General features: G+C 50.9%; 1 protein-coding gene across 1 annotated transcript in view; it reads left to right on the forward strand.

The window, feature by feature from the left end:
• The window catches only part of nelfa (negative elongation factor complex member A), a 99,764-nt gene extending 83,496 nt beyond the window's left edge, over positions 1 to 16,268 (forward strand). The window contains exons 10-11 of the mRNA XM_072497489.1: positions 9,665 to 9,764; positions 15,336 to 16,268. Of these exons, the coding sequence (XP_072353590.1) occupies positions 9,665 to 9,764; positions 15,336 to 15,520 (285 nt within the window). The 3' untranslated portion in view covers positions 15,521 to 16,268. The remainder of the gene's footprint in view (positions 1 to 9,664; positions 9,765 to 15,335) is intronic.
• The last annotated feature ends 7,882 nt before the right edge of the window (positions 16,269 to 24,150 follow it).

Genomic DNA, 24,150 nt, shown 5'->3' on the forward strand with positions numbered 1-24,150 from the left:
GTGCGGTGCTGCATTTGCTACTTTGTTAATTGTGACGAGTAATCGTGACACGCATTTATTCCATCAATTGTTGGAAAGCATGCCCCAGGTTGTCAAATAATGAATTGCACAGCAATGATTCTACTTCCTCTAGAAGCAAATTGCTCCGTTCCCAGAGCCCTGGAAACTGAGCAGTGAAGTTGAGATGGGAGTCCCCAGCCCTTAAAGGTATTTGCTTTTTTTAGAGCACTGCTTGTGAGCCACAGGATGTAGGAATATTCCCCAGGGCCCCTCGTGCAAACCTTCGGCCTCCGCTCTGCCGAATACGGCCTTTTCTCACTACTGAGACTGACTGACCTCCAGCCCCCACTGAAGGGTGGCACAGCACTGCTGACTCTCAGCACCAGGGTTTGATTCCGGCCTTGGGTGACTATCTGTGTGCAGAGTTTGCACGTTCTGCCTGTGTCTGTGTGCTCTTCCTGGTGCTCCGGTTTCCTCCCACAGTCCAGAGATGTGCAGGTTAGGTGGATTGGCCATGATAAATTGCCCTTGGTGTTTGTTTTTTTAAAAGGTGGTTTTACAGGGTTGTGGCATGGGCAGAGGTTGGGTCCCCCTTCGGAGGGTCGGTGTAGACTTTTTTTTAAATAAATATTTTATTGAAAATTTTTGGTCAACCAACACAGTACATTGTGCATCCTTTACACAATATTATAACAACACAAATAACAATGGCCTATTTTATAAACAAAAAATGAATAAATAATAAATAACAAAAATGAAAACTAACCCTAATTGGCAACTGCCTTATCACAAGTAACACTCTCCAAAAATATAATTTAACAGTCCAATATATAATTATCTGTCGCAACGACCTATACATATTATACAGTATATATTAACAACCCTGAGAGTCCTTCTGGTTCCTCCTCTCTCCCCTCCCCCCCCCCCCCCCCCTTCTCACCCCCCACCCCCCGATCCTGGGCTGCTGCTGCTGCCTTCTTTTTTCCATTCCATCTATCTTTCTGCGAGGTATTCGACGAACGGTTGCCACCGCCTGGTGAACCCTTGAGCCGACCCCCTTAGAACGAACTTAATCCGCTCTAGCTTTATAAACCCTGCCATGTCATTTATCCAGGTCTCCACCCCCGGGGGCTTGGCTTCTTTCCACATTAACAATATCCTGCGCCGGGCTACTAGGGACGCAAAGGCCAAAACATCGGCCTCTCTCGCCTCCTGCACTCCCGGCTCTTGTGCAACCCCAAATATAGCCAACCCCCAGCTTGGTTCGACCCGGACCCCCACTACTTTTGAAAGCACCTTTGTCACCCCCATCCAAAACCCCTGTAGTGCCGGGCATAACCAAAACATATGGGTATGATTCGCTGGGCTTCTCGAGCACCTCGCACACCTATCCTCCACCCCAAAAAATTTACTGAGCCGTGCTCCAGTCATATGCGCCCTGTGTAATACCTTAAACTGAATCAGGCTTAGCCTGGCACACGAGGACGACGAGTTTACCCTGCTTTGGGCATCTGCCCACAGCCCCTCCTCGATCTCCTCCCCCAGCTCTTCTTCCCATTTCCCTTTTAGTTCATCCACCATAGTCTCCCCTTCGTCCCTCATTTCCCTATATATATCTGACGCCTTACCATCCCCCACCCATGTCTTTGAGATCACTCTGTCCTGCACCTCTTGTGTCGGGAGCTGCGGGAATTCCCTCACCTGTTGCCTCACAAAAGCCCTCAGTTGCATATACCTGAATGCATTCCCTTGGGACAACCCATATTTCTCGGTCAGCGCTCCCAGACTCGCGAACTTCCCATCCACAAACAGATCTTTCAGTTGCGTTATTCCTGCTCTTTGCCACATTCCATATCCCCCGGGGCAAACCTATGGTTGTTTCTTATCGGGGACCCCCCCCCCCCCCCCCCCCTCCCCCCAAGGCTCTAGTCTTTCCCCTATGCCGTCTCCACTGTCCCCAAATCTTCAGTGTAGCCACCACCACTGGGCTTGTGGTGTAGTTCCTCGGTGAGAACGGCAATGGGGCTGTCACCATAGCCTGTAGGCTAGTCCCCCTACAGGACGCCCTCTCTAATCTCTTCCACGCCGCTCCCTCCTCCTCTCCCATCCACTTACTCACCATTGAAATATTAGCGGCCCAATAATACTCACTTAGGCTCGGTAGTGCCAGCCCCCCCTATCCCTGCTACGCTGTAAGAATCCCTTCCTCACTCTCGGGGTCTTCCCGGCCCACACAAAACCCATGATGCTCTTTTCAATCCTTTGAAAAAAAGCCTTCGTGATCACCACCGGGAGGCACTGAAACACAAAGAGGAATCTCGGGAGGACCACCATCTTAACCGCCTGCACCCTCCCTGCCAGTGACAGGGATACCATATCCCATCTCTTAAAATCCTCCTCCATTTGTTCCACCAACCGCGTTAAATTTAACCTATGCAATGTGCCCCAATTCTTGGCTATCTGGATCCCCAGGTAACTAAAGTCCCCTGTTGCCTTCCTCAACGGTAGGGCCTCTATTTCTCTACTCTGCTCCCCTGGATGCACCACAAACAACTCACTTTTCCCCATGTTCAATTTATACCCTGAAAAATCCCAAACTCCCCAAGTATCCACATTATTTCTAGCATCCCCTCCGCCGGGTCTGCCACGTATAGTAGCAAATCGTCCGCATACAAAGATACCCGGTGTTCTTCTCCTCCTCTAAGTACTCCCCTCCACTTCTTGGAACCCCTCAACGCTATCGCCAGGGGCTCAATCGCCAGTGCAAACAATAATGGGGACAGAGGGCATCCCTGCCTTGTCCCTCTATGGAGCTGAAAATATGCAGATCCCCGTCCATTCGTGACCACGCTCGCCATCGGGGCCCTATACAACAGCTGCACCATCTAACATACCCCTCTCCAAAACCAAATCTCCTCAACACCTCCCACAAATAATCCCACTCCACTCTATCAAATGCTTTCTCGGCATCCATCGCCACTACTATCTCCGTTTCCCCCCTCTGGTGGGGCCATCATCATTACCCCTAACAGCCTCCGTATATTCGTGTTCAGCTGTCTCCCCTTCACAAACCCAGTTTGGTCCTCGTGGACCACCCCCGGGACACATTCCTCTATTCTCATTGCCATTACCTTGGCCAGGATCTTGGCATCTACATTTAGGAGGGAAATAGGTCTATAGGACCCGCATTGTAGCGGGTCCTTTTCCTTCTTTAAGAGAAGCGATATCGTTGCTTCAGACATAGTCGGGGGCAGTTGTCCCCTTTCCTTTGCCTCATTAAAGGTCCTCGTCAATACCGGGGCGAGCAAGTCCACATATTTTCTATAGAATTCGACTGGGAATCCATCCGGTCCCGGGGCCTTTCCCGCCTGCATGCTCCTAATTCCTTTCACCACTTCTTCTACCTCGATCTGTGCTCCCAGTCCCACCCTTTCCTGCTCTTCCACCTTGGGAAATTCCAGCCGATCCAAGAAGCCCATCATTCTCTCCCTCCCATCCGGGGGTTGAGCTTCATATAATTTTTTTATAAAATGTCTTGAACACTCCATTCACTCTCTCCGCTCCCCGCTCCATCTCTCCTTCCTCATCCCTCACTCCCCCTATTTCCCTCGCTGCTCCCCTTTTCCTCAATTGGTGTGCCAGCAACCTGCTCGCCTTCTCCCCATATTCGTACTGTACACCCTGTGCCTTCCTCCATTGTGCCTCTGCAGTGCCCGTAGTCAGCAAGTCAAATTCTACATGTAGCCTTTGCCTTTCCCTGTACAGTCCCTCCTCCGGTGCTTCCGCATGTTGTCTGTCCACCCTCAAAAGTTCTTGCAGCAACCGCTCCCGTTCCTTACTCTCCTGCTTCCCTTTATGTGCCCTTATTGATATCAGCTCCCCTCTAACCACCGCCTTCAACGCCTCCCAGACCACTCCCACCTGGACCTCCCCATTATCATTGAGTTCCAAGTACTTTTCAATGCACCCCCTCACCCTTAGACACACCCCCTCATCTGCCATTAGTCCCATGTCCATTCTCCAGGGTGGGCGCCCTCCTGTTTCCTCCCCTATCTCCAAGTCTACCCAGTGTGGAGCGTGATCCGAAATGGCTATAGCCGTATACTCCGTTCCCCTCACCTTCGGGATCAACGCCCTTCCCAGCACAAAAAAGTCTATTCGCGAGTAGACTTTATGGACATAGGAGAAAAACGAGAACTCCTTACTCCTAGGTCTGCTAAATCTCCACGGGTCTACACCTCCCATCTGCTCCATAAAATCTTTAAGTACCTTGGCTGCTGCCGGCCTCCTTCCAGTCCTGGACTTCGACCTATCCAGCCCTGGTTCCAACACCGTATTAAAATCTCCCCCCATTATCAGCTTTCCCATCTCTAGGTCCGGAATGCGTCCTAGCATCCGCCTCATAAAATTGGCATCATCCCAGTTCGGGGCATATACGTTTACCAAAACCACCGTCTCCCCCTGTAGTTTGCCACTCACCATCACATATCTGCCCCCGTTATCCGCCACAATAGCCTTTGACTCGAACATTACCCGCTTCCCCACTAATATAGCCACCCCCCTGTTTTTCGCATCTAGCCCCGAATGGAACACCTGCCCCACCCATCCTTTGCGTAGCCTAACCTGGTCTATCAGTTTCAGGTGCGTTTCCTGTAACATAACCACATCTGCCTTAAGTTTCTTAAGGTGTGCGAGTACCTGTGCCCTCTTTATCAGCCCGTTCAGCCCTCACGTTCCACGTGATCAGCCGGGTTGGGGGGCTTCCTACCCCCCCTTGTCGATTAGCCATCACCTTTTTCCAGCTCCTCACCCGGTTCCCACGCAGCTGTATCTCCCCCAGGCGGTGCCCCCCCGCCCATTCCCCCCCCCCATACCAGCTCCCCCCTCTCCCCAGCAGCAGCAACCCAGTAATTCCCCCCTCCCACCCACCCCCCCCCCCCGCTAGCGTAATTACTCCCCCCATGTTGCTCCCAGAAGTCAGCAAACTCTGGCCGACCTCGGCTTCCCCCCCGTGACCTCGGCTCGCACCGTGCGACGCCCCCTCCTTCCTGCTTCTCTATTCCCGCCATGATTATCATAGCGCGGGAACCAAGCCCGTGCTTCTCCCTTGGCCCCGCCCCCAATGGCCAACGCCCCATCTCCTCCACCTCCCCTCCTCCCCCATCACCACCTGTGGAAGAGAGAAAAGTTACCACATCGCAGGATTAGTACATAAAACTCCTCTTTCCCCCCTTTTTAACCCCCCTCTTTGCCCCCCACATTCGCCCCACCACTTTGTTCAAACGTTCTTTTTAATAACCCGCTCATTCCAGTTTTTCTTCCACAATAAAAGTCCATGCTTCATCCGCCGTCTCAAAGTAGTGGTGCCTCCCTCGATATGTGACCCACAGTCTTGCCGGTTGCAGCATTCCAAATTTTATCATCTTTTTATGAAGCACCGCCTTGGCCCGATTAAAGCTCGCCCTCCTTCTCACCACCTCCGCACTCCAGTCTTGATAAACGCGGATCACCGCGTTCTCCCATTTACTGCTCCGAGTTTTCTTTGCCCATCTAAGGACCATTTCTCTATCCTTAAAACGGAGGAATCTCACCACTATGGCTCTGGAAATTTCTCCTGCTCTCGGCCCTCGCGCCATCACTCGGTATGCTCCCTCCACCTCCAACGGACCCGCCGGGGCCTCCGCTCCCATTAACAAGTGCAGCATCGTGCTCACATATGCCCCGACGTCCGCTCCCTCCACACCTTCAGGAAGACCAAGAATCCTCAGGTTGTTCCTCCTTGCGTTGTTCTCCAGTGCCTCCAACCTTTCCACACATCGTTTCTGATGTGCCTCATGCGTCTCCGTCTTCACCACCAGGCCCTGTATGTCGTCCTCATTCTCGGCTGCCTTTGCCTTCACGACCCGAAGCTCCCGCTCCTGGGTCTTTTGTTCCTCCTTTAGCCCTTCGATCGCCTGTAGTATCGGGGCCAACAGCTCTTTCTTCATTTCCTTTTTGAGCTCTTCCACACAGCATTTCAAGAACTCTTGTTGTTCAGGGCCCCATGTTAAACTGCCACCTTCCGACGCCATCTTGGTTTTTGCTTGCCTTCCTTGCCGCTGTTCTAAAGGATCCACTGCAATCCGGCCACTTTCTCCTCCTTTTTTCATCCGTATCCAGGGGGGATTCCCTTCTGGTTTACCGTACAGTGTTTTTAGCCGTCAAAATTGCCGTTGGGGCTCCTATCAAGAGCCCAAAAGTCCGTTTCACCGGGAGCTGCCGAAACGTGCGACTCAGCTGGTCATCGCCGCACCCGGAAGTCCGGTCGGTGCAGACTTGATGGGCTGAATGACCTCCTGCACTGTAGGGATTCTATAATCTCCAGCCAATTCCTGCAATCACATCCCTTCTGTCCCCAATCCCCCACCAAAGCCTTGATCTTTCCTTCACTACTCCTAATCACTGGGCCCTAATAAATGTTTGACAGTTGAATAATAATCATTGACTCAGAATTTTGCAACGGCATTTTACGCATTTGTATGAAGTATTACATTACCTTGGTGTTTTTTTAAAATAAATTTAGAGTACCCAATTCATTTACTGACCTGGATGTTTCCAGGAAACAAGAACGAGTGCATGGTCACAGGTGGAGAATCCTAGAAATCCTGAGGATGCTGAGATACTGTTAAATTTAATGGCAGGACCTCGTTATCATTCTACTTCTAATTTCCATCTAGAGAAAGTAAAAAAAAAAAAACCAGGAGGCCAACTGATTCCAGGCAATCAGGAGAGATCAGGACCTGGTGGGGGTTTCCGCACTCACAAGCAAGGGTAGCACAGTGGCGCAGTGGTTAGCACTGCTGCCTCAAGGCGCCGAGGACCTGGCTCGGATCCTAGCCCTGGGTCACTGTGTGTGTGTGTGCAGTTTCCACATTCTCCCCAAGTCTGCGTGGGTCTCATCCCCACAATCCAAAGATGTGCAGGTTAGGTAAATTGCCCCTTAATTTATTTATTATTTATATTGAAGCACCATATAAATAATTTGAGATATGATGTTAAAACATAGGAACATATTGGACATTTTGTATTTATGATTCCCAACTTCTCCACCTTGGGTTCCCTCCCATCATGTCTGGGTCTGTTGTAGACTAATTGAGATTGATGATCAGTCAACAACTCAAATATCCGGATCTGATTAACAAGGTTTTTGAGGAATTTTATGAGTGGTTGTACAGGTCAGAGCCGCCTGGGGGAGACCGAGAGATGCAGGAATTTCTAGATGGGTTGGAGTACCCGAGGTTAGGGGAGGGGGACAGGGCTACATCAGAAGGAGCGATAGTGGAGCAGGAGATAAAGGATGCGGTTGGGAGGATGCAGTCAGGGAAGGTAGCAGGGCCGAATGGGTTTCCGGTGGAATATTGTAAGAAATTCAAGGACAAGCTGCCACCCCTGATGGTGGGGATGTTTGAAGAGGCGATAGGGAAGGGGGTATTGCCACAATCTTTGGGGCAGGCGTCGATTTCCCTGTTGCTAAAAAAAGATAAGGATCCGACGGAGTGTGGGTCGTATAGGCCCATATTGCTTCTGAATGTGGACGCAAACGTATTGGCGAAGGTGCTGACGGGTAGGCTGGAGGTGTGCCTCCTGAAGGTGATGGGTGAAGATCTGACGGTGTTCGTGAGAGGGAGGCAGCTCGTTTCAAACGTTAGAAGGGTATTGAATGTCGTTATGGCACCAGCAGAGAGGAAGGAAACAGGTGGTTGTGGCATTGGATGCTGAGAAGGCGTTTGACCGGGTAGAATGGGGTACTTGATGGCAGTTCTGGAGCGGTTTGGGATTGGACCAAGATTTGTGAACTGGGTAAAGCTACTATATAAGGAGCCGAGGGCGAGTGTCCGCACAAACAACATCAGCTCGAGATACTTTTCTGTCCACCGTGGGACTAGGCAGGGATGTCCTATGTTCCCCCTGCTGTTTGCACTCGCGATTGAGCCATTGGCCATCGCAATAAGAAGTTCGGGGGTATGGAAAGGAATAGTGCGGGGGGGGATAGACATAGGGTGTCCTTGTATGCCGATGACTTGCTGTTATACATGTCGGAACTGAGTGTGTCGATAGGGGGAATATTGGAGCTGCTTAGAGTGTTTGGGTCTCTCTCGGGGTACAAACTAAATCTAGACAAGTGTGAGTATTTTGTGGTGTCTCGGCCGGGATTGGGGGAGTTGCCATTCCGTAGGGCAGGAACTCACAACATTTCTAGTTTGGTGGGGAGATTGAAAGCTGATCTGGCAAGGTGGGATGGTCTCCCTCTGTCACTGGCGAGTCGGGTACAGGCGGTTAAAATGGACGTGTTGCCGCGATTTCTGTTTATCTTTCAATGCCTGCCGATTTTCCTGCCAAAGGCTTTTTTCAGAGAGATTGAGGGAAGGATTACGTCGTTCATATGGGGAGGGAAGGTGGCCAGATCTAGAAAGGTGCTGCTACAGAGGGGAAGTCAGGCAGAGGGTTTGGGTCTTCTGAATCTGATGTATTACTACTGGGCGGCGAATGTGCAGAAGGTGCGGCGCTGGGTCAGAGGGGTTGATTCTCAGTGGGTCAGAATGGAGGAGAGAATGCAGGGGGTCGGGATTGAAAGCACGAGCAACAGCGCCGCTCCCGATAGCCCCAGGGAAATACTCGGAGTCTGGTTATAATAGCTTCATTGAGAATTTGGAGGCAGCTTCGCCAACACTTCGGGTTGGGGGCACGGTCAAGGGAAATGCCGATTCGGGGGAACCACAGATTTGAGCCAGGGAGGTGGGATGGAAATTTTTAGAAATGGGAGGAGAAGGGGATTAAGACACTAAAAGATTTGTTTCTTGGGGATCGATTTGCAGGACTGAAGGAGCTGGAAGTGAAGTATAGACTGGAGCAGGGGGAAATGTTTAGATACATGCAGGTTCGAGATTTTGCCAGAAAGGAGATAGAGCTTCCTGGGAGAGCCGGCCTCCACATTGCTGGTGGAGATGCTGACGACGGGGGGACTGGAGAAGGGGGTAGTGTCAGCGGTTTACGGAGCTATTTTGGAAGAGGAGAAGGCACCACTGGAAGGGATCAAAGCAAAGTGGAAGGAAGAGTTGGGAGAGGATATGGAGGAGGGGTTCTGGTGTGAGGTGCTCCGGAGAGTGGATGCCTCCACCGCATGCGCAAGGTTGGGGCTGATACAGCTGAAGGTGGTATACAGAGCACACCTCACTAGGGCGAGGATGAACTGATTCTTTGAAGGAGTAGGAGATGTGTGTGAACGTTGCGGAGGGGGGGCCCCGCTAATCACGTTCATATGTTTTGGTCCTGTCCAAAGCTAGAGGATTACTGGAAGGAGGTTTTTAGGGTAATTTCTAAAGTGGTGCACGTGAAACTGGACCCGGGCCCCTGGGTGGCCATATTCAGGGTGTCGGACCAGCCAGGGTTGGAAACGGGTGCGGAGGCAGATGTTGTAACCTTCGCCTCGTTGATCGCCTGAAGGCGGATCCTGATGGGTTGGAGAGCAACCTCTCCACCCTGTTCCCTGGCGTGGCGGGGGGGGGACCTGCTGGAATTCTTGACTCTTGAGAAGGTTAAGACCATAAGACATAGGAGCGGAAGTAAGGCCATTTAGTTCCTTCCAGTTATTTTCACCAATGCTTGTTTTATTCGAATGTTACAGAGAGACCAAATGTATGCAGCCCAAGAAATGTTCAAGACTGCCAACAAGGTTACCCGGCCAGAGAAAGCCCTTATTCTTGGGTTTATGGCAGGGTCAAGAGGTACGTTGAAACTTTTCTTTTTATCCTGACCACCTCTTGAACATAGGTGTTGATTCCTGCTGCAATGTGGTTTGGTGGGCTTCACCCAGTGTTTCATTCTTCAGGAAAGGTAAAATCTACAATCTTTTTAAAAAGCAGTAAATGTTGGAAACACTCAACAGGCCCAGCTGCATCTTATGGAGAGAGACACTGAGTTGACGTTTCAAGTCAAATATGACTCTTCAGAACAGAAGGAAGGTAGAAATGTGATGGGTTATGGGTTATATGCCTTTGAAAGGGGAACTAGGAGGAAGAAGGACTGGAGTCAGGTGGAGGGTGGGAGAGATTAAATGACAAATGTCTTGGAACAAAGTCAAAGGGAGTGATAATCGTTGTAATAAAGAGACATTGGGTGCAAATTTTTTTTCATAGAATTTACAGTGCAGAAGGAGGCCATTCGGCCCATCAAGTCTGCACCGGCTCTTGGAAAGCACCCCACCCAAGGTCAACACCTCCACCCTATCGCCATAATCCAGTAACCCCACCCAATACCAAGGGCAATTTTGGACACTAATGGCAATTTATCATGGCCAATCCACCTAACCTGCACATCTTTGGACAGTGGGAGGAAACCGGAGCACCCGGAGGAAACCCACGCACACACTGGAGAATGTGCAGACTCCGCACAGACAGCGACCCATGCCGGAATCGAACCTGGGACCCTGGAGCTGTGAAGCAATTGTGCTATCCACAATGCTACCGTGCTGCCACCGCGAGCACGAATGGGGACACTAAGTAAAAAAACTCACCACTATTCTTAGAATTCCCCCAATACCAAAAAGGGTCAATAAGACATTCTAAATGGTGAACAGGGATTCTCACTCCCTGACTCCTATGCAGACTTAGGTGGGTGCTTTACGGCTCAATCTATATTTTCAAATTATCCCCCGGTATATCCCACATCGTCATAGAAGAATTTTATCTACTTACCACTTAGTAGCTTTGCTCCTGGGTCCTGCGTTGCTTAGTAAGTAAAGTAGACTTTGTAATAACCACTGTTTCAGGTTAAAACTTTTAAGTTTTGTTCTTTTAAAAGATGCATTCACTGTCTTTACAGAAAAGTAAAAAGATCTTGCTTCTGGATTCTCCTGGTTGGTTGAAAAGACCTTCAGGTCTACCTTAACAATCTCTCTTCTTTAGCTTTTGGTCTTCCTCAGGTGGACTCGCTGTTCTGCTCGGTTTTTGTGCTCTATCTTTCCCATGACCGAGGGCAGCTATGAGAGCTGACTCTGCTGGTTGTCTCCTTTTTTAGGGTTTATATTCCTCTTCTAGCAGTTATTAAGTTTATATGACATTATCGTAAAGTAACTTTATTTTACTCTTGATTGTACAAGGACCTTTAATCTGAATTATTTCTAACACGACTATGTATTCATATTGAGCATGACTTCAGCTCATCGAACTCTGATTACATTGTTTCCCTTGTGATGTTCAAAAGTGCTTTGATCCTAGAGGGGTGTTACATCTGGGGCGAAATTCTCCGGTATCGGCGCGATGTCCGCCGACTGGCGCCCAAAACGGTGCAAATAAGTCGGGCATCGCGCCGCCCCAAAGATGCAGAATGCTCTGCATCTTTGGGGGCCGAGCCCCAACCTTAAGGGGCTAGGCCCGCGCCAGATGAATTTCCGCCTCGCCAGCTGGCGGAAAAGGCCTTTGGTGCCCCGCCAGCTGGCGTGGAAATGACCTCTCCGGGCAGCAGCTGCGCGGGAGCGTTAGCGGTTGCTGACGGCATTCCCGCGCATGCGCAGTGGAGGCAGTCTCTTCTGCCTCCGCTATGGTGGAGACCGTGGCAAAGGCGGAAGGAAAAGAGTGCCCCCACGGCACAGGCCCGCCCACGGATCGGTGTGCCCCGATCGCGGGCCAGGCCACCGTGGGGGCACCCCCCGGGGCCTGATCGCCTTGGAGCCCGCCCGCGCTGCCTTGTCCCGCTGGTAAGGTAGGTGGTTTAATCTACGCCGGCGGGACAGGCATTCTAGCAGCGGGACTTCGGCCCATCCGGGCCGGAGAATCGCCAGGGGGGGGGCCGCCAACTGGCGCAGAGCGATTCCCGCCCCTGCTGAATCTCCGGTGCAGGAGAATTCGGCAACTGGAGGGGGCGGGATTCACGCCAGCCCCCGGCGATTCTCCGACCCAGCGGGGGGTCGGAGAATCTCGCCCCTGGTTCCTGTCACTTCTAAAGTTGCTTTATTACCAAATAGTGCCCCAGCTCAGAACTCTGATTCCGATTTGGGGCTAACGTGTGTTCCGGTTGTCACGTTGTTTCCAGCTTCCCATATTCACCTGGTGTCAGCAGAATTTCACACCTAAACACTTGGTCACCCAATTCACCTGACGATCCTAGCAATTCTTTTTTTAGCTGCTTACTAAAATAATTAACTTCAAAGAAGGTGCAAAATATTGCTTTTTTTAAAATTAAATTTACAGTACCCAATTCATTTTTTCTAATTAAGGGGCAATTTTAGCGTGGCCAATCCACCTAGCCTGCACATCTTTTGGGATGTGGGGGCGAAACCCACGCAAACACTGGGAGAATGTGCAAACTTCACACGAAGTGACCCAGAGCCGGAATCGAACCTGGGACCTCGATGCCGTGAGGTTGCAGGGCTCACCCACTGCCCCACCGTACTGCCCCGAAATATTGCTTTTTTCCATATAACTAAAAGTTCAATATGCTGTGACTTAAAAGACCAGCATCAGTTTTACAGCTTGAACAGTCACAAGCTGTTTTCTTAACGCCTGTTTGATAAAGGCTATCTGCATTTCAAAACCTTCTTTTGCAGCTGCTATTAACCCTTCATGGGATTTTCCCCTACATTTTCTCATGTACCTTATCCAGGTATTGCCAGACTTCCATGTTTCAAATGACATATTTTCCCATTTTTACTTTTACAACATGAACAAGATTCTGATTTTCCCCATCCCTCACCGGTGACGTAACGAGGTCCGCACCCTTTTGATTAGCGGGTTTCCCCGCCAGATAATCCCCCCCCCCCCCCCCCCCCACACTTAGAATTCTCTGTCGACGAGGTTTAGAACTGCTTTCTAAAAACGTGTCGCAGTCGAAGGGAACCTGCTTGGGGGGCCTCTGGGACCTCCATTGGAAAGGAGGTTCCCCTTGTGTATGCGTGGCAGGTTATTGTCCTGTACCTTTTGGAGGGGGCGTTCCCACATTGGTGTGGCAGGGGTTGCATTTTTAAGCGCAGACCATTGCACCCTTCTATCAGGCTGCGCACGCCACCATGACAGCTAGACCACGTTTTTTTGTGCACAGGGTGCTGGATTATCTGAAGAAAAAACCCAGCTATGCAGCTGGAGAGCTGCACGACAGTTTTCATCTCAGCCAACACTCATGCAAAATTCCACCAAAGCAATTGTCCAGAGTGTAAATGCCAGAATGGTAAACAACTCTTTCTGAAAGCAAAAACAAGATTCAAACCTGGCACAATGCAAAAATTACAATTTCATAGTCTGAAATTGTTGAACTCAACGTGAGTCCAGAAGAGTGTAAAATGCCTAATCAGAAGAGGTGTTGGGCCTCGAACTTGTGTTCAGCTTTACCGAAACACTGTAGCAGGCTGAGGACAGTAATGTGAGTGTGAGAACAAGGTGGTGAATGAAAGTGGCAAGCAGCCGGAAGCTCAAGGCCGCACTTGTGGCCCACGTGAGAGTTCTCTGCATTTGATCTCCCCAATGTAGAGGCAATCACGTTGTGAGCAACAATCTCCTAAATTGAAAGAGGTAGAAGTAAATTGTTGAAGTTTTTTGGGCCTTGGACATTGAGACGGGAGCTAAAAGGACAGGTGTTGACCTGCTGTAATTACTTGAATAAAAAAAGATTGAATGGAGTACAGCAAGTTCAGAGGGGAGCCGGTTAGAGTGAGGGAGGGGAGCTGAGAAATCACGTCAGCAGTTCTCAAAAGATCAAGAAAAGTAGGAGCTAGAGGGAATCCAGGTATAGGGGGAATATTGGATATAAGTGGATGCAGGTTCACTGGTTTGGGGGGGTACTCCTGGCCAAAGAAATGAGTACAGGTGGAGGCACGAAAAGAAGAACTCTCATTGTGCTGGACTCACCTGCCCACGACCCACTCACGGGTTGCGACACCCAGTTTGAAAATGCCTGACCTAGGTCTATTCCCCCGCCCTCGTCCCGTAACCCCGCCTAACCTGCACATCTTTGGACACGTAAGGAGCAATTTTAGCATGACCAATCCACCTAATTTGCACATCTTTGACTGTGGGGAAACCGGAGCACCTGGAGGAAACCCAAGCAGGCACTGGGGGAAATGTACAAACTCCACAGTCACCCGTGGCCGGATTGAACCCCAGTTCCTCGCACTGTGAGGCAGCAGTGCTAACCACTGTGTCACCGTCCACCCCTGGTCGCCTGTAGTGTCCGTATAGCTCAATTAATACTAATAATAATCTTTTATTGTCACAAGTATGAAGTTACTGTGAAAAGCCCCTAGTCGCCACATTCCGGTGCCTGTTCAGGTAAGCTGGTGCAGGAATTGAACCCGCGCTGCTGGCCTTGTTCTGCATCACAAACCAGCTGTCTAGCCCACTGAGCTAATTAATTTAGCAGATTGGGGATTTAGTCTATTGCCTTAACCATCTGTGCCATTGAGCGGTACCCTTTGGATTTTCTCTATTTTTGTTGAAAGTCCCAGTTTTATCTCCCATCAAGGGCGGCATGGTGGTGCGGTGGTTAGCACAGCTGCTTCACGGCACTGAGAGATCTCCGGTTCGATCCCGGTCCCAGGTCACTGTCCGTGTGGTGTTTGCACATTCTCAGTGGCTGCGTGGGTCTCAACCCCACAACCCAAAGATACTTTCTGGGGGGAAATCTTTTTATTGGCATTTCTCATATTTATTTATAAACAGTTGTATATCTACATTACATATTTTCTTGCCCGCACTAATTTACTTTATTGTACAGAGAGGTTTATTTTGTCCTTTGTTTAACTGACCCTCTGTACATTTCACTGCCCTCTGGATTGGTCTATAGTTCCTCCCCCTTCCCCGTTGACCCCTCTCTTTCCCCCCCCCCCCTTTGGCTTCAGCTGTGTTTTTCTTTTCTTTTCTGGGAAAAGGGATTTTTCCCATCTCCCCATCTCTTATCTTGTGGTTTCCCCATCTTCCTTCTATTTCTCTCTTTCTCCCCCCCCCCCCCCCCCCCCCCCCCCAACAACCCAAAGGTGGGGTAGGTGGATTGGTCATGCTCAATTGCCCCTTAATTGGAATTTTAAAAAAAACTTTTTAAAACATTTGTCTCCCATCAATGTTAGACGTCGAAATGTATGTTAATGTTCCTCTTCCACAGTTGCGGCAAAATGGGTGAAAGTTAATTGGGGCCAAACAGTGCTGGAAAATGCAGGAAGCTGAATATGTTTCTAGTTTCATTTTGAAGGAAAATAGCCAAAGTGGTAGAATCACTGATTGGAAAAGCCTATAGTCTGACCGGCACTTCTGTTAATAGTCCGCTTCGGGATGGCTTACTGTGCAAAACTGATTATTGTTTCATTCCTGCAGAAAATCCATGTCCAGAGCAAGGTGATATCATTCAAATCAAACTGAGCGAGCATACAGAGGTTCTACCAAAGGCAGATGGCACAGGGAGCACCACAATGCTGGTAGACACAGTCTTTGAAATGAACTATGCCACAGGCCAATGGACCAGACTGAAGAAGTACAAGCCTATCACAAACGTGTCCTGAGAATTCCCCAGGACCAAGAACCCGTGGACCAAATCCAATGTTGTTATCCTGACTACCACTGACCTGAGCTTCAATGATTGTATTTACAGACGGTTCTAAAACATTTGCAGGGGACACCTATATAACAGATTGTGGCACAGAATGTGGGGCCACCAGAGAGTGGGATGTGATGAATAGAGAAGTGATTTCCTGCAATTGATGTTTTTTTTTTTTTGTCTCCTGTGGTGTCGATGTCTTTTTCAATGATGGTCCAGTCTCCAGCTACACCAACAACTCCAGCATGAAAACTCTGATTTGTGAAAAGCATGTGGACCTTAGTTACGGCTGAAAGGAGAACCATGTAGCTGCAGCCTTGAGTTGGTTTGTACTGTGGGGAGATCATTTAGCAGCTTAGATTTGGTTCACTTTTAACGGAGGGATTTGAACTGGAAAGCCAGATTTCCTGGTATCTGGTGCCTTCGCAAAGTCACATTGAGTTTTGTAAAGTATTTGTTGCAGAGGCAGCATGATTTAACAACATTTTTCTATTTTTTGTACAGCTGTAAAGATTCTAGGTTTCTCACTCTTTCTTTTGCATGCTCTCTCGTACAGTGTAAGATGTAAAATAATTAGATTTTCTATGGGAAATGTGTGCAGTTTAAAGTATGCACAGCCATAATTGGTTTTCATGTGTTTAGGCAGCTGGTTGAACTGTCAAAGCTTAAGGGACGTACAGTACCAAGCACAATAAAATTACATTGTAACTGGAGTCAATTATTTCATTGGTTCTTCACTTGAATGCAGTGCTTGATCAATATATTCAGAACTGTTTTTCAAAAAAGCAGCTTAGTCATCTTTGTTCATTGGAGTCACTGTGAAATTTAATCATACATTTTTGCTGTAACTACTGTAGAACCATAGAATTCCTTGAGTGCAAAAGGAGGCTGCACCGACCTCCCCGAAAGAACACGCTACCTAGGCCCACATCCCGCCCTATCCATGCAACCCCATTCAAACAGCGCAGCTTTGGACACCTAAGGGACAATTTAACATGGCCAATCCACCTAACCTACACATCTTTGGGGTGTGGGAGGAAACTGGACACCTGGAGGAAACCCACAGACACTGGGAGAACGTGTAGACTCCACACAGAGTTTAACTTTGTAACCATCCAAAGCCCATCTCGCTCTCCATGTCTCTGACTCTAATTTCTCATGCATTCCTTTGCCCTTTTGCAGCTGAAGGCAAATACCAATGATCAACATTCTGCAATTCTCTTTCTAAAACCCTCAACATGGTCCCCCTCAAACACCACTATAACACATTTTGGTCCCTAATATCTCCTCCTTTGGCTCAAACAATTTTATTTCTGGATACATCTCAGTGAAGCAACTGTGGCAAGTTTTATCACTTTAAAGGCTAAACGCCACCGTTCCCATGCAGTTGTGAGGACATAGCCCCAGAATCGAAAAATTGCACCCCCTCTGCTCCTAACTCTTGTGAATTGTGATGTGGCTATTGCTGGAGCACAAGTCTTTAGAACGACTGATTTTCTATCCAGGGTCTTCAACTATTTCTCAATGTCACACAGATTGGGGGAATTAGCTCAAATGGCGGAGCGCTTGCTTTGCATGCAAGAGGTAGTGGGATCGATGCCCACATTGTCCACTTTGATATCTCAGGTGGCACGGTAGCACAGTGGTTAGCACTGTCGCTTCACAGCTCCAGGGTCCCAGGTTTGACTCTCGGCTTGGGTCACTGTGCGGAGTCTGCACGTTCTCCGTGTCTGCGTGAGTTTCCTCCGGGAGTTCTGGGTTCCTCCCACAGTCCACAAAGATGTGCAGATTAGATGGATGGCCATGGTAAATTGCCCTTAGTGTCCAAAGGGTTTGGGCGAGGCTGCTGGGTTACAGATGGGCTTAAGTGGGGTGCTCTTTCCAAGGGCCAGTGCAGACTTGATGGGCTGAATGGCCTCCTATGTCTATGAATTGAATGAAGACTGGCATCTATGATACTTGGGTCCTCAGGAGGAGGTGGAGATAGATCATCTTGGTACTTCAAGTTGATGATGGTTATAAATGCTTAGCTTTTGCTCTGGTCTATTGGATTTCACATTCATTGAGGTTGGGAATGTTTGTAAAGCTTCACCCTGCTGTTAGTCGTTTGAATGTTCACTATTCATGCCTGGATGAGGCAGTACTAGATGTGGTAGAATGTCAGAACTTTGTTCTGACCCGTTGGTTGTGGGATCACTTAGCTCTGTCTATAGTATTATTCTTCCACTCATGCATGCAGTGTTGTGTTTCAATTTTACCAGGTTGGCTTCTCATTTTATGGTACGCCTTGTTCTACTCCCGCATGCTCTCATAGAATCGGTTGGTTTCCTGGCTTGAATGTCATGATACAGTGAGGAAAATGCTAGGCCAAGAGGTTGCATTGAATTTCTGCATTCATTTTGAATGTATCCCATTTAGCACCTTGATAATGGCTTTGTCTCTCCAAGGACTAATTGTCAAGGAAGGCGGTGGTGTAGTGAGTGGCATTATCACTGGATGATGAATCCTGGCACCCAGGGTAATGCTCTGGGGACCCAGGTTCGAATCCCAGCATGACAGATGTTGAAATTTGAATTCATAAGTCTTGTGATGACCATGAAACCGTTGTTGGTTGTCATAAAATCCCATCTGGTTCACTAATGCCCTTTAGGTGGAAAAAAAATAGCCTGCATGTGACTCCAAACTGCCCTCTGAAATGGGCTAGCAAGCCACTCAGTTCAAGGGCAATTAGTGATGCCCACATGTACAATTAAAAAGATAAACTCTGACTAGTACCATCTGATGCATCTGTGAAAGGTAGCTTGGTGAAGAAGGTTTTCCTTCTTGTTATCAAAGTCCCAGTCTGGCAAGAAAGTCTTCAGGAATCAGCTAGCTCGTTATTACTGGTGCTACTGGACTACTCGATGATGGACATTGAGGTTTCTCACCAAAGTATATCCTGTGCCCTCTAGGTATGTGTGGTAATACCAGGTATTGCAGTACCTGAGAGGTGAATGACCATTGGCTAGACCTAGGGGTCTACCATTGGCTAATGTACATAGCCCTGCCCTGAGAGGTGGGGTATAAGAACCGATGCCGTCCCAGCAGCCTTCACTTTCTGTATCATCGCTGCTGGGTACAGTTCTAGCTGATTAAAGCCGATTAGATATGACTCCTCTTTGTCTCGAGAGTATTGATTGTGCATCAATTTAATCAGCTAGTACTTTTGAAGGATGGATCTCTGCATCAAGTGGGCGTGCCTTCATCTCAGCCCCCACGCAGACAACCCCGCTGCTATTTTTAAGCATTGGCTGGCGTGTTTTGAGAGCTACCTCGACACGGCTGCCGACAGCCCCACGGAAAGGCAGTAGATACACCTCCTACGAAGGGGGCGGTGAACTATGCTGCAGCTATGGAGCTGCTAGAAGGACATTACATCCGTCCACTGAACCAGGTCTACGCCCGTCACCTGCTGGCAACAAGACGGCAGAGCCCAGATGAGACACTGGAAGACTTCTACCGGGCACTGATAGTGCTGGGCCAAAACTGCGGCTGCCCAGCAGTGACGGGGAACGAGCACGCGGAACTTTTAATTTGGGACGCTTTCGTGGCAGGTATGGCTTCCCCCGACATCCGCCGAAGGCTCCTTAAAATGGACACACTGGGCCTTACTGAGGCACGGGCCCTGGCAGGGTCCATGGATGTTGCGTACAAGACCGCACTTGCTTATGCCCCCGCTCGCATGGCGCCCCCCCTGGGCTGCGTGGCACCCCGCTGCGGCAGCCCCCCAGACTTACCCGCTAACCCCGCAGGCCTGCGGGCAAGACAGCCATCTACCGCCGCCGGCCAACGCTGCTTCTTCTGCGGCCAGGCGAATCACCCGCGCACGCGCTGCCCGGCCCGCACCGTCACCTGCAAAGGGTGCGGCAAGAAAGGTCACTATGCCGCGGTCTGCCTGGCCTGCGCTGTGGCCGCGGTCTCCAGCAACTACCAACAGCCTTTGTTCCAGGTCCCGGCCGTCCAAGGCCCACCGCAGCCGTTCTTTCAGGTCCCGGCAGCCCAAGGCCCACCGCAGTCTTTCTTGCAGGTCCCGGCCGTCCAACGCCCACCGCCGCCTTTTTCTCGCCAGGCAGCGTGCGACCCGCGGCCGTGGCCATTTTGCCCCCCCCCCCCCCCCCCCCTCCGGCAACCACGCTGGATGGGTGGGCGCCGCCATTTTGTCCCTCGCCGCCGCCATCTTCGGACTCCCGTCCCCAGTCTCCATGTGCGAACCATGGCCGGCGCCATCTTGGATGGGGCCTCAAGCCCCCAGCACTGCTGACTATGCGCTGCCTGACCAGAACTCCCCTTGCTGCAGCTGGCCTCTGTTACCCTGGATCAGAGTCAGTCCTGGACGCTAGCGAAGGCCACCACAACGATCGCCATGAACGGCCACGTGACGTCGTGCCTGATCGACTCCGGGAGCACGGAAAGCTTTGTCCACCCTGACACGGTAAGGCGCTGTTCTCTTCTCACCCATCCCGTCAAACAAAGGATCTCCCTGGCCTCCGGGTCACACGCAGTGCAGATAAAGGGGTTCTGCCTCGCGAACCTCACTGTCCAAGGCAGGGAATTCCGCAATTTCCGCCTGTACGTGCTGCCGCACCTCTGCGCAGCCACCACCCTTCTTGGGCTGGATTTCCAGTGCCACCTACAAAGCCTGACTTTTATATTTGGAGGCCCTATACCCCCCCCCCCCTTAAGTGTCTGCGGCCTCGCGACCCTTAAGGTCGACCCGCCTTCCCTGTTTGCGAACCTCACCCCGGATTGCAAACCCGTCGCCGCCAGGAGCAGATGGTACAGTGCCCAGTACCGGACCTTCATCAAGTCCGAGGTCCAACGGCTGCTGAAGGAAGGGGTCATCGAAGCGAGCAACAGCCCCTGGAGGGCTCAAGTAGTGGTGGTAAAGACCGGGGAAAAACATAGAATGGTCATAGACTATAGCCAGACCATCAACCGGTTTTACGCAGCTGGACGTGTACCCTCTGCCCCGTATAGCCGACCTGGTAAACAGGACTGCGCAATACAAGGTCTTCTCCACGGTGGATCTCAAGTCTGCCTACCACCAGCTACCCCTCCGTACTAGTGACCGTCAGTACACTGCCTTCAAAGCAGATGGGCGGCTCTACCACTTTTTAAGGGTTCCCTTCGGTGTCACGAACGGGGTCTCGGTCTTCCAGCGTGAGATGGACTGAATGGTTGACCGGTACGGCTTACGCGCAACGTTCCCGTATCTTGATAACGTCACCATCTGCGGCCATGACCAGCAGGACCACGACACCAACCTCCGAAAATGTCTCCAGACCGCGCACCTCCTCAATCTGACCTACAATAAGGAGAAATGCGTGTTTAGCACCGACCGTCTAGCCATCCTAGGCTACGTAGTGCGAAGTGGAGTCATAGGCCCCGACCCTGAACGCATGCGCCCCCTCATGGAATTCCCCCTCCCTCACTGCCCCAAGGCCCTAAAGCGCTGCCTCGGTTTTTTTAGCTATTATGCACAATGGGTCCCTAATTACGCCGACAAGGCTTGACCCCTGATCCAGTCCACAACCTTCCCCCTGTCGACGGAGGCCCGCCAGGCCTTCTGCCGCATCAAAGCGGACATCACAAAAGCCACGATGCGTGCCATCGACAAGTCCCTCCCCTTCCAGGTCGAGAGCGATGTGTCTGACGTCGCTCTGGCGGTCACCCTCAACCAAGCGGGCAGTTCCGTGGCTTTCTTCCCCCGCACTCTCCATGCTTCTGAAATTCGCCACTCCTCGGTCGAAAAGGAGGCCCAGGCCATAGTGGAGGCTGTGCGACACTGGAGGCATTACCTGGCCGGCAGGAGATTCACTCTCCTCACGGACCAACGGTCGGTGGCCTTCATGTTCGATAATGCGCAGCGGGGCAAGATAAAAAACGACAAGATCTTGCGGTGGAGGATCGAACTCTCCACCTACAATTACGAGATCTTGTACCGTCCCGGGAACCTGAACGAACCTCCTGAAGCCCTGTCCTGCGGCACTTGTGCCACCGCACAAGTAGACCGCTTCCGAGCCCGCCACGAGGACTTCTGCCACCCGGGGGTCACTCTGTTCTTTCATTTCGTTAAGACCCAAAACCTGCCCTACTCCATCGAGGGGGTCAGGACAGTCACCAGGGACTGTCGAATCTGTGCCAAGTGCAAACCGCACTTCTACCGACCAGAGAGGGCGCATCTGATAAAGGCTTCCCGTCCTTTTGAACGCCTCAGCATAGACTTCAAAGGCCCCCTCCCCTCCACCGACCGCAACACGTACTTCCTGAACATGATTTGACGAGTACTCCCGGTTCCCTTTCGTCATCCCCTGCCAGGACATGACCACAACCACCGTCATCAAGGCCCTCCAAAGTATTTTTACACTGTTCAGTTTCCCCGTATACATCCACAGTGATAGGGGGGGTCCTCCTTTATGTGCGACGAACTGCGTCAGTTCCTGCTCAGCAAAGGCATCGCCTCGAGCAGGACGACCAGTTACAACCCCCGGGGAAACGGGCAGGTAGAAAGGGAGAACGGAACCGTCTGGAAGACCGTCCTGCTGGCCCTTCGGTCTAGGAATCTCCCAGTCTCCCGCTGGCAAGAAGTCCTCCCAGTGGCCCTTCACTCCATTCGGTTGCTGCTATGTACTACCACAAACCAGACACCTCACGAACGTCTCCTTGTTTTCCCCAGGAAGTCCTCCTCCGGGACCTCGCTCCCCATCTGGCTAGCGACACCCGGACCCGTCCTGCTGCGGAAACATGTGAGGGCGCACAAGTCGGACCCGTTGGTCGAGAGGGTCCACCTGCTGCATGCCAACCCCCAGTACGCCTACGTAGCGTTCCCCGACGGCTGCCAAGACACGGTCTCCCTTCGGGACCTGGCGCCCACCGGAGCCCCACGCGCACCCATACCATTGCCCCCACCCCCACACCCCCCGCAGCACCTGACCGGAGGGTCAGTACTGCCGCCGGAGCCCCTACCCAGCGCTGAACAGGCACCGCCGCCCCCTACAGGCACCCCCCCCCCCTGCCCACTTTTCACCCCAACAGCGCCACCTCAGGGTGACGAAGCTGCCTGGAAGACACCACGTTCACGGAGCCACCACCAGGATCGTCGCCGAAACTCAGATGCTCCAGAAGGACGACCAGGCCACCCGATCGTCTGATTGCTGCACTGTAGACTCTTCTTCCGTTACCCTCAACATCACGGTACCTCTATACCTGGTCCTACCATGCAAAAGGCGACAGTAATAGCTGGCCATCACCCCGCTGGGTTCTTTTTTTAACAGGGGGTGAATGTGGTAATACCAGGTATTGCAGTACCCGAGAGGTGAATGACCATTGGCTAGACCTAGGGGTCTACCATTGGCTAATGTACATATACCCCGCCTCTCAGGGCAGGGCTAAGAACCAATGGCGTCCCAGCAGCCTTCACTTTCTGTATCATCGCTGCTGGATACAGTTCTAGCTGGTTAAAGCTGATTCGATATGACTCCTCTGTCTCAAGAGTATTGATTGTGCATCAGTATGCTTAGTGCTTCTGCAAAGTGTTCAATATGGGAGGAGCACTGCTTCACTTGAGGAAGGGTGTCAAACGGTAATCAGGTTTCCTTGTCTCTGCTTAACGTAATGCAATTAGACGGCATGGGATGCAGATTTGATGTTGAGGACTCCCAGGGCCACCCTCTGCTGATTGTGTATCACTGCTGCCACATCAGTGAGGGGGGAATTATCCAGAGATAGTAATGCACAAGTCTGGGACATTGGCTGCAAGGTATGAGTCGATGATCATAACTTTGTCATGTTGTTGCTTGACTAGTCTGTGGGACAGTTCTCCCACTTTTGACAGAGGTCCCAGTCATGGACAACATTGCAGTATTGACTGGCCAGAGTGTGCCTTTGCTTCGTGTCCTGGTCAATGCAAGATGACCCAGCCAGTTTTAAATTTATTCCGCTTTTCTATTGTGATTTGATACAACTGCGTGGCTTGCTGGGCCCTTTCAGAGGGTAAAGTTGCCATAGTCCCAGATGACCTTTGGCTGCTTTCCCCTTTGAGGGGGGAAGAGCTGACTGACTGGTAGCAATTTAACCCGAGGATCACCACACCTTGGGCAAGGGGCATAATTGAGCAGGGCAGCACAGTGGCTTCACAGCTCCAGGGTCCCAGGTTCGAATCCCGGCTTGGGTGACTGCCTGGGCGGAGTCTGCACGTTCTGCGTGGGTTTCCTCCGGGTGCTCTGGTTTCCTCCCACAGTCGTGCCGATTAGGTGGATTGGCCAAATCTAAATTGCCCTTGGGTTAGGTGGGGTTACGGGGACAGGGTGGAGGTGTGGGGTGCTTTCCAAGAGCTGGTGCAGGCTCGATGGGCCAAATGGCCTCCTTCTGCACTGTAAATTCTATGAGTCTATAATTCATGAATAACCTGTGGTACAGGAATTGAATCCGCACTCCTGGCCTTGTTCTGCATCACAAACCAGCTGTCTCGCCAACTGAGCCAAACCATGAAGGTAGTGAAAGAGTGAACCACAGTACTGTTAATCTAGATAAGCCAGACCTCAAGCCTATTCTGCA

Source organism: Scyliorhinus torazame, chromosome 3 (assembly GCF_047496885.1).
Source record: "Scyliorhinus torazame isolate Kashiwa2021f chromosome 3, sScyTor2.1, whole genome shotgun sequence".
NCBI lineage: Eukaryota > Metazoa > Chordata > Chondrichthyes > Carcharhiniformes > Scyliorhinidae > Scyliorhinus > Scyliorhinus torazame.